The sequence below is a fragment of the Trachypithecus francoisi genome, unplaced genomic scaffold (genome assembly GCF_009764315.1).
Source record: "Trachypithecus francoisi isolate TF-2019V2 unplaced genomic scaffold, Tfra_2.0 Lachesis_group5, whole genome shotgun sequence".
NCBI lineage: Eukaryota > Metazoa > Chordata > Mammalia > Primates > Cercopithecidae > Trachypithecus > Trachypithecus francoisi.
Window position 1 is genome coordinate 105,879,906 of NW_022681470.1, and position 19,900 is coordinate 105,899,805.

The window sequence follows — 19,900 nt, forward strand, 5'->3', positions numbered from 1 at the left end:
AGGCATGTTTGGTAAGGAAAAGTGAGGACAAAGGAACACAAAATGCAAACAGAAAATGAGTACTCTCCAAACTAACACAAGATGCTAGAGAATTTTTCAAACTGCTAGGTCATTTTCTTTATATGTACTTATTAGAACTTTTACAAATGTAGCCTAAACCTTTGAAAAACTTGAGATTAAAAAAAAAGTCATCAAAATATTTTAAAGAGTAAATACAAAAGGTTTAAAGAAAGTTTAAAGAACAAATACTATTTATCTGAAAGAAGAGAAAATTTAGGCATAGCTAGAAGTCTTTGCAAGCATAGGAAATATTATACAAAAAAGGTAACCATATATTCTCTCTCTAGTGATGAATTAAATGAAAGACAATGGGCTCAATGGTAGTGGAAGATGATAATTTTAATAGTAATGATTATTAAATATAGCAATTATTTATTAAAATTAAGTAGTAGAAATATTAAAAATAGAAATAATTTCCCTGGAAATCTTTTTTTTTTTTTTTTTTTGAGACAGAATTTTGCTCTTGTTGCCCAGGCTGGAAAGCAATGGCACCATCTGGGCTCACTGCAATCTCCACCTCCTGGGTTGAAGCCATTCTCCTGCCTCTGCCTCCCTAGTAGCTAGGATTACAGGCACCCGCCACCACGCCCGACTAATTTTTGTATTTTTAGTAGAGATGGGGTTTCACCATGTTGGCCAGGCTGGTCTCGAACTTCTGACCTTAGGTGATCTGCCCTCCTCAGCCTCCAAAGTGCTGGGATTACAGGTGTGAGCCACAATGCCCAGCTAAGAAATCGTTACAAACAGACAATACATCTACGTTTTCTAAGTATAACAGAGGTAACATACTCCTGAGGCACATTCGTGGAGTGCCAAAGATACTCTGCTATGCTGTTTCTTATTCAGTGTCCACCAAGGGACACAATCAACAAAGGGTCCAAGTTGCTCTCTTAAAACAGATTATAATCAAATAGAGTGGTACTTGCTGGTCTGGAGGGGACACCATACATCTGCCTTTACCATAGATTTTTGTCTTGTTATTTATAAGAAGAGATCATTTCAAGAAAGGGCCACATGTAGAGTCCCTGGAGTGTGCAAATAAGTGGGAGGGGAGGAAACACATTAATTGGCCTGGCTTATGAAGGTGTGATAGGTTACAGGTGTGTTTATAGGACTAGCGAAAAGTTTTTCTCTATGAGGCAATAAACAGAATGCTGGACTACTGCAGGTAAAAAAAAAGAAAAAAAAAAACGAATTTTCAAGGTGCCTCTGCAAAACAAAATCTGCTGAATATAAAACCACAACAATTTGAAGTCCATCACTGTCTTACCTGAAGACAAACAAAACTGAGCACCTACTTCCCTAGTTCTACAAGTCTATGGCAGGGCAATAGCTGGGGAGTTCCTCCTCTACTTAGTATTAGCAGGGGCACCCATTTGCTTAGAGAATAAAAAAATGGGCAAATTTACTCAGTTCTCTAGTTTCCATGATTCTATGAAAATCACTTTAAAGCTGTCCTAAGTATTGGGTAAACTCTAAGTAGTGAGCAATTTACACTAGAGACTCAAGGTGTAGAACCTCACGCGGCAATCAACAGCAGAGTAGACATACTGGAGGGTTATAAAACAGGGAGAACACATGGCCTTGGGGTCTTTAATGAGACATGCACAAATGAACCACAAGGAGAAGCAATTTACCAAAGGAGTATTTAATACCTGATACACTCTGACAAAAAATGAATTCTTCATGCATTTCCAGTAGTTATCAAAACTTTACATCAAATCGTTTCATAAGGATTGTCACCTGGAATGCATGCTTCATAACAGAACCCTATCAAAATCCAAAAGCCCCTAAGACAGAGCTCTTGTTATATCACACGCTCCAGCTTCAGAGAGTTGTTGTGACTCACTCCTCCTTCTAGAAAATCACAACCAAAAACACAGTTCCCAAGGCAATCGCTGACATACCTCAGGTGTGCTAGTGAAAAAAGAGATTGAAAACCAGCAATAGCTACAGAATGTCTACACAGGGGCAGCAATCAGGTTATATTAGAATGCTAAAGGGATCCTTCTTGAAGCTGTGTTTGCATAGCAAAGCTACACATATATAAAAATACCAGTTTCCTAACTAGGTGTTTTCACATTTATATAAGACTAAGAGACTATCCATTGTCACCAACAGTGAATACCATTGTTCTTGTTGTTGTTGGAGTTCCTTGAGAGTCATGCTGGAGATGTTGAGGGGCACCAAAGCCACCTTTGAGAACCAGGGGCTCTGCTCTCCAATCTTGTGGTTGGCTGTAATGACGAGTGCAATTTACAACCTTGGATGAAGTTTCTTTCTGTGAAGAACTAATCCGTCCTCCTCCTCATCAAATAAACAACTCTAACATCACCAGTTCTACATCTCAGTTACCCCAGATGGTAGCTTAATAGCCTGAAAGAATTAATAGTGCACCTCTAAGCACATTATTCACCCAGAGAATAGCTGAAGCAATGGAAGGAATCTGGCCCATTATATCCCACACAATTGCTAAACAATATGCAATCACAGAAATGAAGCATGCCATATGGTCATCTCTCCACTATATTATGATTTATTGTAATAAAAGTACTGTTCAAAACCCTTGTAGAAATTTGAAAGGCATACCTTTCTTTTCTGGAAGAAACATTACAATAAGACAAGCCAGTCCTCCTAGGCACAGAAAGGCTGATAATGTTCGCTTTCGACCAAACCTAAACAATAGAAAGAAATTACACAGTTCTCTTAAGAACCTTATAAATTCATCTGTTTCTTCCCAAACTTCTTATTTAAAAATCTTCAGTTTCATTATATATGTTCATCTCCTCTTAAGGCATAAGTGGTAAATGTGACTGATAGGAAACTGACTAGGACTCAAAATAAATAACCACTATAAAACAAAGGGAAAGTTGACGGATGGCAGGATTAAGTGATTTGTGTGGGAAAAGAGCATAGTATCATTCTATCTATTTCCATGAGTGCTAAGTTTCAGACACTGTTTTAAATGTTTACCATCTATTACCTTATTTAATCCTAATAAAAATCCTGTAGGCATGTACTATTACATTCTCCATCTTTCAGAGAATGAAACTGAAACAAGGAGAATAGTCTTACAACTTCCTTTACTTTCTGGTTACCTTTTCTGGTTTTATGCAGTTTAAAGTTTTGGCATTTTTTTTAAGTCAATCTCTCTTAAAAATACACACAGAAAAAAAATTTGTTAGTGGGTTAGAAATAAGTGAAATATTATTTCATACTTATTGAGAGAAGCGATTTTCAAATAAAAGCCCTAGACTTGGAAGAAATATATTAACATTAATAAGTCTCCCTTTTCTAGGGGCTTACAACATGCTTTTACAACACTTTTACTAGGAACCTCAATAATTTTGATAATTTTGCCAGTGAATTTTACAATCCCTGGTTTGAGAATAAGTACGAAGGGAGGCTTAGTGAAGAAACTTGTCAAAGTCATACAACGAACACATGGCAAAGACTAGATTTGAATTCAGGTCTGCCAGATCACAAAGGTAGCCTTCCTTCCCTCTGCTTCAGATTTCAATCCTAACTCTGGGTGGTGCTAAGAAGGTCTTGAATCTTCTTTTCCAGGTCATTTTGCTTAATTTAACAGTCAATATGGAAGGCCTTTCAAGTAACACACACCATGCTAGGCAAGTACCAGGGATGCAAAGACACATAAAATACCCCCATGGACAGCTTCCTTGTAATACTTTTAAATGGCCCCAGAGGTATGCACAGGGTGCTAGAGCAGCACAAAGGAGAGGCATCTGGCACAACTGGGGGTACTGGGAAAGACTTCTGAATATAATACATGATCCAGCTCTTGTATCATGATGAGAGTAAGCTGTAGCCTCTACCACAGGGATCAGCAGAGGCAGCTGGGAACACTGCCTGGGAGACAAGCCTTCAATTTAACAGAATCCAAACCTGCCCTTCAAAACACTCTCGGCTAAAACATCATGACAATAGCATTAAGCACAATGCCAAAGGAATTCTGAGTTTGGCTGGAATGATGATTTCTGGAGAAAAAGAAATGGCATAATTCAACTGATTCCCAGCTCATGCAGAATGGGATTTTTAGGTGGCCTGGTCAGGGGCTAAGTAACAGAAGCAATCTCAAAAATTGAGGAAAGGGGGCTGTATAAAATAATGTTTAAAATCTATCTGAAAACTGTGCCCACTGACAATGAGTAAAGCAGTATATCTTCTGCCTCCTCAACAAAGTAAGGTGGGCCATAGAAGATAAGAAAAGTCTTTCTAGTTCCTTCAATTATTTGTCTTCTTGTAAGAACTTCTAAATATTTATTGTTAATTGGGTTTATAGAGTTTCAACTACATAGAGCTAATAATCTCATCTCTGGCGACTAACAAATTACATAAAGACTACTCACAAACCCTCTGATGGTAATATTCAATACTATCTTGGATTTTGATATTCAATATTGAATTGAAACCTATATAAAAACTCGTAAACATGAAACTCAAGAAATCCTGCACTAAGAAATGAATTCTAACTGTTTTTAGATGGAAAGAAACTAATCACCACAGAGCAATCAGCTGATACTGCATACAAAGACAATACCATGTAGATATGCATGTATATCAGAGGGCTTATGTGTGTGTGTGCATTCTCTGTGGTGCACTTCATATTCATCCACACTTACTCACCATTTTTGGTTAATCAAGTAGATACAGAGAGGGTAAGATGGAATCTCTATGAGGCCAGACAGGGCCAGGTTGGCATAAATACTTCCACCTAGATCACCCGCACTCAGAGTTAGGCCATAATACACCAAGCTGCACACAAACCTGCAATTGGGAGTCAAAGGACCAGGACGTAAAAGACAAGAAGGACAATAGAAAAGTACATAAGAATTTGCCAGAGAAGATTCAAACAGTGGTTCAATATGGTTGCTTGATCTGCTGCAAGCAATAAGCTTGTCTCTCCTACTAATTTTTCTATTTTAATCTAAATTTCAACACTAGTTAAAAACAAAAAATTATGGGGGCTTGGAAATAATTTGAGCTATGTCTACATGTTATATAAATCAAATGGATGGCCAGCCCCTCAAAGAGGAAAGACACTGCATGTGCTTTCAGCAAGCATTTTTGCAATTAATAGAACACAATGACGCTATCCTTTATTTAAGGCAACAATTTATGGAACACTTGTTATAGACTGTTGTAATATTATTGAAATGATTCCAGAAAAGAACTCCCATTGAGAAGCCAATAGAAGATGGTCTTAAGAACATGAGCTGAGAAGTGACTGGATCTTCAGTGGGTCACCTGAAGGCCTGAAATGACTGGCACTCCAATCCCCAATGATCCAGACACTTCCCATTGCAGGTTTTAACCCCATCCTGCACTCAGTAGGTGCATATGCCACAGACTCCCAGAACAGGAGAGAAAAATTAAAGGTCACAGCAAAGGCAGGATCTTCTAGGAGGAACAACTGAGGAAGGGTCACTTAAAAAGCCATTGATTTATTTATGTATGCCATTCCTGAAACAAACAGGGAGTTCCTCTTGGGTGGCAGGCATTGTGCTAGGCACCAAGCCTCTCTCCTACAATCCAGGAACTAAAGAGCTGAGGAAGCCAAGTGCCAACCTAAAGATCCAAATCAGGGCTTCCTCAAACACAGTAACGGTGGTAGTAGGAACTTCTATGCCTAGGAAACTGCATTATTAAAATAAAACAAAACAAAATAGAATAGAATGAACAAAAATAAAACCCTGAAACTGGGCTTTACAAGAATATGAATATGTTTGGTAAACCACAAATTTCTATACAAGCAGTAAAATACCGAAGCTTTGTTAAGTTCATCAGTTTTTATGCTTTTGCAATGCAGTTTGATCAGTGTTTATTAAGGGGACCTTCTCATTTGCTTCCCTTTAGCTTTCCTTAGAGAAAGTCTAATGAGCTGTGGCTATAATGAGATCAATCAGGAAAGTGAGTTTTATTTCCATCTCTGCTTAATCTCAGAAGTGGGCCAAGTACTCCAGACTGTGGTAATGTAAGGAGAGAGAGATGTAAGGAAGAGGGACGCTCAAGCTGGAGTGGTTAGTAGTCCAGCCCTCCCTAGCAAATGAGCCAGAAGTACTATGCATGACTTCTTACTGAGATGAAGTGTTATTCATATACCAAGGGCAACGGGCAGGATTGTAGCCAGGACATCACATGTAAGGATGCAAGGTGACACTGCATTGTCTATTCTCACTGTCTCCCAGGTATCTTGCATGAAAGCAGAGGGCAAAATAAATTTGAATCCATGTAGTTTTCTAAAATGTTCTTAAAATCCTTTACACCTGCAGAAGAGACTTTCCTCTTACATAATGCTGTTTCCCAGTTAGTTTTCTGTGCGTCTGTTCTGCATTTACAATAGACATTCCAGACACACACACACACACCACACACACACACACACCCCTATTTAAATCAAGCTGTGACAGTATCAAGTCAAGGCAAGAATAGACAAGCCAGTTCAGGACAATAGTGGAATTTAGTTCCCAGCTGGTGGTGACAGAGAATGGGGAGAGCATGAAGCATGGAAGGCCCATTGTCCCCAGGGCTGGGGCTCTGCTCTGCAAGTTGCCTTCATCACAGAGTCAGTCATTGGGATCCATAATTACAACTATTAAAATCATTTCAATCCTCTTTATGTCCCCCGAACAAAATTTAAAATGCTTGTGTAATATTTAACAGTATATTTAGAGCATCAAAGAACTACTTAAAAAGGCACTATTGTGGAAAATAACCAAAGAAACAGATGTTTAACACAGAGGTATAATTTGAATCCCCAGTTAAGGCTTTCTTGAATGACAGATCCACAGAGAAGATTTTAGAATTTTATAGCATCTTCAAAAAGAATGGCAATATGTGGAGTGACTGTCTCTATTATCACGTTTTAACGTTCTCAGCCTCAGGGAAGAAGTTTATTTGGCTGTGTAAGAAATAAAATGAACAGGGACAGTCTCCCCAGCCCTAAGTCTAGGGTTTGTTTGTTTATCCATTGAAGGCCAGAACTCAGAAGTTAATATACATGGGGAAAAAAATAAAAATAGTGAATAATCTGCAACAAGTAGGTGGTTCCTCCAAGGCAGAGATTGACTAACTGTCTATGTGATACGCAAACGTAAAGTTTTATGGAGCCCTAAGTACCTGAACATACTTTGTATTTGTTTTTGAATAGTAGAACCTCAAATTAGCAGCTCCTATGCTATGTTGTCAGGCTTGGCTTTCAATGGTTTTCTTAATCTCCATGCCTCCAAGCCTCAACATTTATTATGCATCTGTGATATTCCTAGCACTGTGATGGCTCTGTGGGGGAAAGTAGCAGCTGGTTAACATGGCCCCCAACCATACAGGTGGCAGCCACTGCTTGGGTAGAAAAAGAGAATATGATATAGAAAAACATCTTTGCAGCTTCTTATTCTAAAGCTACTATTCTTTGTAGCTTTATACATAAGATCACTTTCATATAAAATCACTTTCCTTTATCCCTGCATGAAATGTAGGGTTCCATGCAGGCTTTGTGGCAAATACATATCAGCCACAGCACAACTGTCCTTTAGGCTAGTAGGTATGATTTTGCCCAGATAACACTTATGGCACGTTAGCAGTATGTACAATATCAAAACACATGTGCAATCCACAAATTGTATGCACCCATCCATTTCTCCACTTTCTACAACTTCATTCTTTAAATGAAACCATCTTGAACCACTGAATGCAACTTACACTCATGCTGAGAGCATTCTGAGAGGCAGGTGGGAATAAGCTAAACAACCAGAAAAATTAGGTTCAGAAAGTGCTCATCAGTTCAATCACTGATTTACATATGTGGCTTAGGGTTCCTCACTTCAAACTCCTGGGGTCCCATCTGTACAAGGGATCATATGTAGCCCACCTCAGTGAGTTAGTGAGTGGGAGTACCACAGAAAAGGCAGCACGGAGCACCACAATCAGAATGTGCTAGCAAACTGCGTGATGCCAACACCAAAGGTAAGTATTTTTAAAGTCTTATTTAAAAACTCTTCTATTTCTAGCATGCTTATTTGCCTTCTTTCCTTTTTTGCAGCGGAAGGGGCAGGAAGGCTTAAATATTTATGATAAATACCTCAAGAGCAAAGACGTGCTTCTGATGTCTACTCACTCAAGCTCAGTGGACCTGCCCATCAGGCACCATTATCTGCTGCTTGAGAAAGACAGGGCTGCGCAAGAAGAAAACCAGGCACTAGAATCAGGGGCATTGCTTTTAAGAAAACAACCTCAAGCTAACAAAAGAGGTAAAATTCTCTGTACCCTGAAGAAGGAGGAGGATATCAAGAGAACCTTGCGCAACCTTAGTTAAAGAGCAACAGAACACGCCTTAGTATAATTACCAGATGAACATCAGGATCAAAGTGTGTCCTAAGAGGACCCGGTAACGAAACAGATCCAGGAAACTTCCAGTCTCCCTGCAGCTCCTGTTGGCGGGGTGTGTTAGTGAGAATGTGCACTTGAGCTTGCGGTTCCTCTTGGCAATGATGTACAGCGCCTCTTCAGCCTCACTCAGTCGACCCTGGGAGTATAACCAACGAGGTGATTCAGGAATGAATCTGAAAGAGATGTCATTAAAGGCTGTATATTCATATAGGCACACATGCACAGGAAGGAGACAAATCACCTACTCAGTACATGGATTCCTGCACCACAAATGGATCCCGTGTTAGACTTAAAGTTTGACTCTCCCAATGACATATGAAAGGGCTACTTTCAACAGCATGGTAACGTTAAATGGTAGTCTACCGCTGAAAACCAAGAACATGCTTTTACAATTGCAGTTTAAAAAGCAAACAGCATGCATTTATTTTTAAATAAATTTTAATATGTGAATTTTAATATGTTAAATATTAACATTATTCAGTCTATAGGACTGAATAATGAAAATTCTTCATAAAGCACAGGTCAAAGATATGGCTCTAAATCCTAGCCAAGTGTTGTTTGAATAATACTGTAGAGACAAGGGGTTTTTTTAAGTTCTAAAAAAGCCTCACAAAGAAGATGGAAATCTTTATTATCTCATCAGAAAAAAAAACATAAACTGAAATGTTTTTAATATAGTGATATGTAGGAGGTAGAGATTATCTTAAGACTACACATAAAGATGAAACCAAGTTTACCAAAGCTACTTTTGAGTGTTTACTGCTTCAAAATACGCAAATCACCTGACACACTGGCTTTAAAATGTCCTGAGGATATTTCCTGATCCCCCAAGACCTTAAAGAATAAAAGTTATTTCCTGATCAACTTCTAGTTACAACACAACAGTTATTTTCTAATATAACTACAAAGTGTTGGACAATTATATTGCCATTGATATATTCAAAGAGTTTCAAAACTTAAATATTATGTATCTTTTTCCTCTTCCCCATTTTGCCTACACTTTTAGAGGTCTTTCCAAAGACAAAACCAAGGCAGGAATATGGAAGCCTTGTTTACAAGACACAAATCAAGGTTTTTTAAAGTCTAATTTGACATTATCTGCCTAAAATGAAACTTCGATGAATAAAACTGGCTATTTAAGGTGCTTTATAGAATTCACTGTGCCTTCTAATAAGGATAGTGAATTAGCAACAAATTTGGAAGGATTTGGAAACTTAATGGACAGCCAGTCTGTCAACAACCATTTATTGAGCATTTCAATTTTGTACAGAACAATGTAATGGTGCTGAAAGGAAAGACGCTGGAAACCAAAAGGCAGGAGTTTTACCAGGAGCTTTGCTACTGGGGAAAAGAATATTGATGCACAATAAAAAAGCAGGAACAAAGGCCATCTACAACATCCTGAAAAATCCTTCCATTTACTTCTTCATTGTCATTTGATTGTTATTACTGACAAAAAAATAAATAATCAAGTAACATTATTCTGTTGAAGTTAGGTGTGCAGGTTATGAGTGAGATTTATTGGCCCTATCTATAGGGCCATATAGGAGCTATTATGTGAAATCACTTGATTATGCCTAAATGAAAGAGGACTACTATGATAAATATTGAGAGAAAATATACAACAATAAAAGTTAATTGTTTTGGGGAGGATTGTGAGGAATAAAAAAGAACAGAAAATATGCCAAAATATTCACAGTCATTATCTTTGGGTTATATAAGTCATTTTCCCCTACCCTTAGCCTCTCTGTGTTTTCAAAATTGTTTATAAGCAATAAAACTTACTTTTAAAACTTTATAAATCATTTTAAAGATGGTATTTGAGAGACACGAAGGCTTTAGAAATTTGGCTCTGAGTTAATAAAACTATTTCTACCTGGCAAAGCGTTTATCTTGATCATGAAAATCTTAGGGCCTTATATTTCTCTGCATTTTGAGAGGCTAATAAGCTTGCTTATAAAGAGGGTCACCTAGTTGCCAGTGTACAGATTTGGAAACAGAGTTCCAACACATGGAGATAATACATGCAAAACAGTAAGACACGTTTTTAAAAGAGCGAGCAGGCCTTTGAACATGCCGTCCTCTACAGAGCAGCAGGGTCATCTGCGCCGTGGGCTCCTTTGAAAGCTAAAATGTTAATTTAGCGATGTTGCCCCACTCAAAAATGCTCCTTGAATATTAAAGGTAGCAAACCTTTGTAAATTAAGGGGACCGTGGTTTTCAGGAAAAAAAAAGTAAATCTACTGAAATTGAAGTATTGTGAAAATAAGGAATTTTTAAGCTAGGTAAAAATGTTTCTGATAAACAAATAAGGTATATAATGTGGCTTCTTATGTTGCTGATGAAAAATTCTGAAGGTGATTCCAAATGTGTTTGTACCAACATTTGAGCAATGTCCGAGGATCTACTGTGTGGAAACCCCTGGCTTTGGTACTGGGGAAAACGTAATCATGGAGTAAAGAGCCTGCTACTGTTGGAGAGCTCTCAGTTTAGAGAGAATGTTGCTCCAGTATGAGGCAGAAACACAAGGACCACTCAAAGGGTATGGGTGAATGCCGTGGAATTCAGAAAAGAAAGAGAATGACTTGTAGCTGAGGCTATGATCAGGAAAAGATGGGGTGGACGGCATTTGAGCAAATCAGGACAGTGGCGTACTTATCCAATAAGAGGATCTGGACAGATTGTTGAAAAAGCAGGCACAGCACTGAGTAGCAGCATGGAGCAGAAAAGGAACAAGTAGTACAGTGTGCCTGAACATGGGATGGGAATAAATTAAGAAAGATACATTGGAGGCTGGCTGTGGGAAGCCTTACGGTCCAGGCTCAGTGGAGTAAGTAAATATTTTAGTCTCATGAGTTCTTTTCTCTCTGCTTTCTATTTTTCATGACCAGAACTCACTTCCCAATGAGGAGATGTCTCCACCTAGCACTAAGCAGTAACTAATTCAGACTATATATTCAAAAAAAGAACAGCCAGATCATCTAGTGAAGTGGTGCTGCTATCAAAGGGGAGATGAGAGCCCGACAAGATGGAGAAGTAGGAAATGTACTAAACGTTTCAAAAGAAAATTTATTTATTCATCAATATTTACCTAAGTGTTTATTAATTCAAAGTACTATAGTAGGCATCCATTTATTACTTTCAAACATTGACAATATACAAGTTAATAAAATCATATTAGTTTCCTCTAATAAAATTATCTCACTCAAATTCATGTAACTAAAATACATTTAATAAATTTTATTTTTAAAATACAGGGTACTTCTACTCTACTCATTTTTGCAGTTAACATTCTCTTGCTTTCAAAAATGTTTGAAAAATTTCAATTTAGTCCCCACCAAATCTCAATTTAGAACCCAGATAAAGAGTAAATAAAGAGCTGTCTGAATTAAAACACTACTACAGGTCTCCTTCACTTTATGGCATAGATGAAGGAAGGAAATACTAGCTGAAAATTTTGTTTATGTTAAAGATTTTGATGATTACCATCAGAGATCTGATATCTCAGGGAAGAAAAGCCTTTCATATACCACATAAAAACGTCTGCTGGGTGCGGTGGCTCATGCCTGTAATCCCAGCACTTTGGGAGGCTGAGGCAGGCGGATCACCTGAGGTCAAGAGTTCAAGACCAGTCTGCTGACCAACATGGAGAAACCCTGTCTCTACTAAAAATACAAAATCAGCCGGGTACGGTGGTGCATGCCTGTAATCCCAGCTACTCGGGAGGCAGGAGATTCGCTTGAACCCGGGAGGCGGAGGTTGCAGTGAGCCGAGATTGCGCCATCACACTCCAGCCTGGGCAACAAGGGTGAAACTGTAGCTCAAAAGAAAAAAAAATCTTCTGGTGAAATGGGCTTACTAAGTTGGTGGCTTGCCTGTAGCATCTGGGTATCTTAGAAGGCCATGGTATGACACCTTGGGCAGTCATTTACAGAGTCCTTCCCTGACCAGGGAATCATCCTGCCACTGCTATGAGGCCCTGCACTCTAAGGATTTCTTCTGTATTTAAGACTCTTCCAGAGTCAAAATTTAGAGGCCCTGAAATGACACTAATCTGTAAGATGAACAGTTGTCACTACATATCCAATATGAGTACACTGTTCTACAAAATCATACCTCAGTCACACACCTAGTACATAATGTGATCCAGCCTGAAGACCTTTAAGGTTGAGGTGTTAGGTTAAAAAAGCAATTGGTTGCCTATGCCAACAAGGTGAAGGTTGTTACAATGCAGTCTATTAAGAGGTTATTTTAAACAAGGGATACCTGCATTCTGAATTAATTAAGCATCTCTCTTCCCAGGAGCTGCCAAGAATTGGAGCACTTGCAGAATTTAGTTCTTCACCAAAGTCAGTGCAGGCAAGCTCCTGAAAGGGAATAATGCTGCTCATTGACCCACATCTTCTTAAGACATTGCTTTGGCTTTTTAAATTAAAACGCCAAGAGGAAAAACTACTTACAAAGATAAGAGAAAGACCACTGTTCCCTGCAGGTTAACCAGAACGGCTAGGGTCCTCCAGGAGCGGATGAAGTATCCTAACAGGGCATATTGGGCAATGCCAACTGCAAAGAAGAGGCCGCCAATCGATCCTAATTCAGGGAAAAGAGAACTGTCACTGGAGAAAGCATCATCTGCGGCACCATTTCCAACCCCAAGTCACAGAGCCAATTTCTTCCTGGTGAGATGTCAGCCCTACGCTGGCAAGTGTAAGAGGCACACGAGAAAAGAAAAAAGTCTACACTAAGTTGAACATCAGTGAATGAAAGTATCATAGAGGTCAGAAAATTAGTGGAAATAAAGGGAGGACAGACGAAAAATACAAACTATATGGGGACATACACATTTTAAGAATTTGTGCAAAATGCTTTCTGCATTGCCTGTTGTGCTGACATTTGCCTGAAAACCTGTGGGTAAGGCTTGGAAATACTTTTGCCATAGGGGTAATACGGTTTTTAGGTCATGAGGTTATTGCAATACCAAAACTTAATCTTTATCACACAGGTTGTCCTTTAACTTTCTTTCTTTTTCTTTTTTTTGAGACGGAGTCTCGCTCTGTCGCCCAGGCTGGAGTGCAGTGGCGAGATCTCCGCTCACTGCAACCTCCACCTCCCAGGCTCCTGGGTTCAAGCAGTTCTCTGCCTCAACCTCCCGAGTAGCTGGGTTTCTAGGCACCCACCACCACACCCGGCTAATTTTTTTTTTTTTTTTTTTGTATTTTTATTAGAGATGGGGTTTCACCATCTTGGCCAAGCTAGCCTTTAACTCCTGACCTTGTGATCTACCCACCTCAGCCTCCCAAAGTGCTGGGATTACAGGCGTGAGACACCTTGCCTGGCCGAAGTTTCTTAAATCACAACTCACTCTCCCAATTCTTCCTACTGCCTTCCCTACTTAATGTATTACTATAGGATACATGACATTTTGTATTTATTTGTTTCCTGTCTGTCTTTCCCAAGTAGAAAATAAGCTCCCTCAAGCATGGATTTTTGTCAGCGTGATGATAGAAAAATACCAACCACGGAATTGTAAAGAACCTTACACTTTTTGAAATAAATATTGAAATGAGTATTAAACCCACAGGCTTGCCCAATATTCTTGCAAATTCTGTACCTCTAACCCACTTTCTATAACTGCCACTATTGCTATTAGTGGTAGTAATAGCTATTATTTATTAAGCATAATGGTTTCACATACATTGTCCTATGAATTAGGTACCATTATCAACCATATACTAAAGTGGAAAATAGCTCAGAGTGCTTAAGTGAAGCTGCTTAAGGACACAGAGCTGTAAGCAGCAGGGCCAGGATTTGTGCCCAGGCCTGTCTGAGGGGGAGGCCTGTATTCTATACCATTCCTCTCTTCTATCTCCCTTCTATGGAAAGTCAATTTCTGTGGGCATTCTGCAGTGACAAAACTTTGTTGATTTGTTACAAAAATAATAATCTTGTAATACATGTGTTTCCTTTGATTCCTATCCATAGCTTATTACTTTATAACAAATAAGTAATGGCTTGTATACTGTTTGACCTAGTAAGGAAAGCGAGAGCTAGAAAGGGAAGCTGATGTGACAGCATATTCAGAATATGTGGTCCAATGAGTCGTGGGATGAGGACAGTGCGAGTTTCCTGGAAATTTAAGACAGTCAATAGCTACTACAGGTTCACTGCTGTAGATCAAACAGCACCTGGCTTCCAAGAATAAGACTTCTTGTCTGTCGTTGCTCAGAATAGTCCTGAGCACTCAGTATCCCTTGACAACAATGTAGGCAAAAACAAGAAAGCCCAGAGGATGGGATGGTTTCAGAGGGACCAAGTTCAGAGGCCAGTTCTGCTACATACTACTCTGACCTTGGGCAAATCACTAAATGTCCCTGAGCCTCAGTTTTCTTATTGGTGAAACAGAAATAATAGTGCCTACCTCAAAGGGTAGTTTTTATTAGTTTCAGATGAAATAATGCATGTTATACAAATGTTGGTTATATTGTCCTAATGTAATCTGGATTTAGCCCTTCTATTTATTAACCTCAAAAAAAAAAAAAAAAAAGGGCGATCTAAAAGCCTCCTGTTGAATCTATCACAGAATATTTTCTACCTGGTTCTCCTTCCTAATTCCAAGAATGCCCCACCCGCTGTTGGAGAACTGACTTCCCTGACTTCATCTCTGTGGTTCAAATGGGGCCTGCCAATTATAGTTCCTTTAACTGCAGGGTGACTTCAATGAGCTGAGCTGATCAGAGGCCTTACCCAAGATTTTAAATACTAGACTTGGAGCTGCTGGGCCCTGTCTCTGAATACGCAGAGGAAGTTTCTCAGAGAGGATGGGGAGCTGAAATGAGAAGCATCTGACTTTCTGATTCTGGGCATCTTCAATGCCTGGCTCTTCATAGTCTAGTTATCCTAACCAAATGATTTTCCCTTACATATGAGCTCATTAGAGTTGAGCCTCTATCACAATCAGTAAGATCTGGCATCAACTGGACATGATGGACAAGAAGAAATGATTCAAAGTTATCTAGTTTGGTGACCTTAAATTCTGTGATGACATAGGCAGAGGTCTCAGAAAATAAGGTAGCTTTTAGGTGGAAAGAAAGTAATATTTTTTTATTTAAGGAGTCAATAATATTCACATCTAATGTCCAGCAAGAAGCTGCACATATATGCCTGTAAATGACAACAGGGAGAAGGCATAGAGATGAATATAATAAGGCTCTATGCTATTTGGTTTAAAAAAATTAATAAAAAATAAACATTTCAAGTCATGTCTTCTGGAGTATCATAGGTGGCTTTATAACCACGTATATGCCTTTACGTACTAGGCCTATTTTAAAATTTATTCCCTGCTTATTTTTAATTAATTTCAATTCTGCTATTCCTGCTCAGTTTGCACTAGTAAAAGCTAAATTTCGGCCGGGCGCAGTGGCTCAAGCCTGTAATCCCAGCACTTTGGGAGGTCGAGACGGGCGGATCACGAGGTCAGGAAATCGAGACCATCCTGGCTAACCCGGTGAAACCCCATCTCTAATAAAAAAATACAAAAAACTAGCCGCACAAGGTGGTGGGCGCCTGTAGTCCCAGCCACTCGGGAGGCTGAGGCAGGAGAATGGCGTAAACCCGGGAGGCAGAGCTTGCAGTGAGCTGAGATCTGGCCACTGCATTCCAGCCTGGGCGACAGAGCCAGACTCCGTCTCAAAAAAAAAAAAAAAAAAAAAGCTAAATTTCAGCAGGCTAGAAAAGAGTATATAGTTATGACTTCATTTTTGTAAATGGTACCAGTAACCCATCTGGTTTTCAAATAAAGACCATAAAGTCTCCTTGAGTTCTTTTGCTCTCCCCATCGCTGCTTGTCCTTTAGCAAGTCACTTTCCCACCAAAATCCAGCTCAAACACATCCTCTTTCTTCTCCACTGCTTCCATCTTGTCTAAGTCACCACTGGTTTCACGTGGCCAACTATAGCAGCCTACTAAATGATCCCTCAATTTCTGTACCTACCAGAGTAATCTTTCTGTATATGAGACCCTATCACTCCTGTATTTAATATGCCCCACTGGCTTCTCACTGTACTTCAAGTAAAAAAACAAATTCCTCATTTGGCCCATCACAGGCCCTGTATCATCTGGTCCCTCCCAACCTCTTACTTCATTCCTTCCCTAACTCTCTACCCTGTAGTCATGAGAACCTTTTCAAAGAAGTTCCTTCCTGCTTCAAGTCCTGGGTCTTTGCCATTCCATCTAGCTAGAATATTCTTCTCCCAGAATTTCACAGGCCTAGGTCTTCCTAATCATTCATATCTTAGATCAAATGCCCACACTGAGGTTTTCTCTAACTATCCTATTTAATGTAGCTACTCCCTGCAATTACTATCTAGCCCATTACCCTCCTTCATTTTCTTCATTGTACTTCTAACTTTCAGAAATTATCAATTTGTTCCACCTTTCCTAAGTAAAGCATAAGCTCCATGAGAGCAAGAACCTCCCCCCCAAACCATCCTTATCTTTTCCACCTTTTTATCTAAAAAAAAAAGCAGTGTTTGGCACATGGCAGAATCCATTTAATAAATGAATGCTGTGGAACAGACATGCAAAGGAAAAGCTCTGGAAGCATACACAGCAATATGTTAACCACGGTTGTCTCTAGGGGAATAGGACTATATGTATTCTTTAGTTTGATGAAGTGTGCATATATTTCTTATTTTTTACAATGAGCATTGTTATAGGAAGATATTAATATAAGAAAACAAATAATAAATATATTAATATGGAATTTTTCACAGCTTCAGTATTTTTTGTTTTTCACTTTTTAATTTTTAGTCAATTAGCTGAAAATCCTTTTTGCTAAGTACTACACTACAAACAGGTCAAAAATGGATGCTTGCAGTTTGTACTCGTGCTTTTTGGTATATGTTTACATATTGTTTTTTACACATTGCAAATATTATTTTGTAATAAGCATAATTTTTCAAACTAATTTTCATTGCCAAATAATCAGGCTATTTCCAGCAAATCCCCTATTCCTGAACATTTATGCTTTTCTCTGACTTCTTGCAATTCATAAGCGTATTTGAAGCCACAGGTGTAGATAAAATCATTCTGGAAAGAAACCAGCTTGCAAAGAAAGACCAAGAACAAAACCCTGGGGAAGACCTCGGGTTCACGAGAGAGAGAAGGAAGCTACTCAAAAAGAGTTCCAGGTGCTGTCAGAGCCTTACTTTTGCCCTGGGTGCAGGGCTGTGTACTGGTCTTCAGGGAACTCTCACACTTGCTCTGAATTTCACATTGAATTTGGCAACCATCTGGTTTCACTGTTACAGTTTTTCTTCCTCTCTCCCTTTTCACTTTGCTACAGAAATTTTGATAGTCTCATCTTAACCCAGCATCAAGGATAAGAATGAGAGTTCAAAACACTTCAAGAGGACTCTTTTCACTGGCTTTAGGCAACTAGCAAGAGAGCAAGAGACCAGCGTTGGTCCTTTCACCTAACACATGCTACAGGACAGGAAAAATACCTAGATAATCTGGCAGGATGGGAGTGTATACATCTTTTATAAAACAGCATCTTCATGCAACAACTAAAATCAAATATAAATACTTTAATAGAGAAATGTAAGAGGTACAAGAAAAATACGTATTCATGGTGCTCTACATGAGCACAACTTTGGACCTCAGAAAAACTGAAATCAAAGGAGAGAGTGCCTTTATCCCCTCCCTGGATACAGGGAGCAGGCATGATCACCATCATTAGCAACTTTTTAGAAAGTCCCAGGAAATTAGCCATACTACTTAGAAAAATGACCCTAAAGTCTCAATGCAAATTGAAGACTCAGAGGAAGCTCTTTCACTCATCCTAGGTTAGGACCAGTTCCAAAAAGGCTTTAGAAGTTGCCACAGACAAGGTGAATCCTAAGGCAACACTGTAAGACCAGAAGCAAGCCTGTCTGGAGAGGATGGAGCTTGTGTCTCTTCCTGCCCAGCCTAGTTCCAACTGGTCCTACCCTATGGATCCTTCAGCTTGACAACAGTTTAGTAGAGATGCAAACAGAGCACAAGTCTACTTTATTTAGCCTGTGTCTTCCAGTTCGATACAATAGCCCATACAACTTCAAAAACAATACCAATTAGAAATAACAGGTTGACCAGGCCAGCACTCACACGAGGTGACATGCTGAAGTTCCAAGAGGAGAGTCTTTGGGAAACAGCGGAAGGATGACCTGGGTGTCATCAAGACCCAGGTTGTGGTTCTGGCCCTGTCAGTTAGCAGCTGCTGAAAACGGGCATGTCACCTCACCTCTCAAAGGCTCAATTTCCTCATCCATAAAACGAAGGTAGGAATCCTTAACTAAGCTCTGGGAATATTACAGACAGATGTCAAATGCCTAGCATGGTAGCTGGTACATAAGAGATGGCTGGCACTGTGCATCAGGTTCTAAGGAATGGTATTCTCATATAGATCCTCCTGCAGACACATTTCTATCAGTCACACGGTCAACCTGTTTCCCATATCCATATAAGAACATCCATGGGAAACATTCAATCATTGTCAAGTGAATGAAAGTAAAAGAAACAAAAAGTTATCATTGTAAACCTAAGTCTATAAAGTCTTAGGCACAATATTTGAAGTCAAATAACCTTTTAATTAAAATCATTTATTTTACTATCTATGTAGTTCTTGAGAAAATAATGGGATGGTCAAAAATAATTCAGAATACAGTCTCAATTTTGGAAATTAAGTATTGATAAAGAAATGCTACAATAGTACTATGTTGACTTGACAGCAGTAAAAACAACAAAGGGAGGTGAAACAAAGATTTAATAAATTAGAATAAGAAGGCTGTAAGAAAGGAGTTTCTAGTATTTCCTATGTCTGAACTATTTTTCAGTTTAAGTTGTAAAAAGCTGCTGGTGTCCTTCTGAGGAAATCAATACTCTCCACAGTAATCTGTATGCAGTCCATGAGGCGGGTGGCAAGCTCACATGTGAAGCAGGCCCCCAGGGAGAGTGTCTGCAGAGGAATATTAATAAAATGACTTGTTCAGGGTCATACAGAACCAACTCAGAAAAGCAAATCTAATAGTTGGACGAAGTACCTCAAGTCCAAATGCATTTCCAGACTCTAGGATTAAACTGGGTCCCTATAAGATTTTCTGGAGCTGCTCACCCAGTCCAGAACTGCATGATTTAAGTAGTACCTGCAAGTGCCCAGTAGGCGGTGCCCACACATTCATTAAGCAAGACAAAGGCCACCAGCGACATCCCTCCATTCATCATGCCCACCAGGAAGCGAGTTATTGCAAAGAACTCATATGAGGGGGAAAACCCATTTGCAATTGCAAATAAGATGTCAAGAGCAAAACCTAGAAAGAGAGAACAATATTCAATAATCCAGAGGCAAAATAGCATTTGATCAAAGTAATAAATTATATTCATTAGCTTATAAAAT

At 39.1% G+C, this 19,900-nt stretch overlaps 1 protein-coding gene across 6 annotated transcripts in view; it reads right to left on the minus strand.

Annotated features, from left to right (window-relative positions):
• The window catches only part of SLC22A15 (solute carrier family 22 member 15), an 87,700-nt gene that overhangs the window by 23,953 nt on the left and 43,847 nt on the right, over positions 1 to 19,900 (minus strand). For 3 of the 6 annotated variants that reach the window (XR_004433574.1, XR_004433573.1, XM_033195743.1), the window contains exons 4-8: positions 19,650 to 19,814; positions 12,927 to 13,056; positions 8,424 to 8,639; positions 4,708 to 4,848; positions 2,650 to 2,735 (exon numbers count right to left, since the gene is read on the minus strand). Coding sequence is in view for 4 of the 6 variants with exons in the window: in XM_033195743.1 (XP_033051634.1) it covers positions 2,650 to 2,735; positions 4,708 to 4,848; positions 8,424 to 8,639; positions 12,927 to 13,056; positions 19,650 to 19,814 (738 nt within the window). In the remaining 2 variants the exon portion in view is untranslated. Of the gene's footprint in view, positions 1 to 691; positions 2,298 to 2,649; positions 2,736 to 4,707; positions 4,849 to 8,423; positions 8,640 to 12,926; positions 13,057 to 19,649; positions 19,815 to 19,900 lie in introns of those variants that run through there. The other 3 variants (XM_033195747.1, XM_033195744.1, XM_033195745.1) reach the window with 3 other exon arrangements.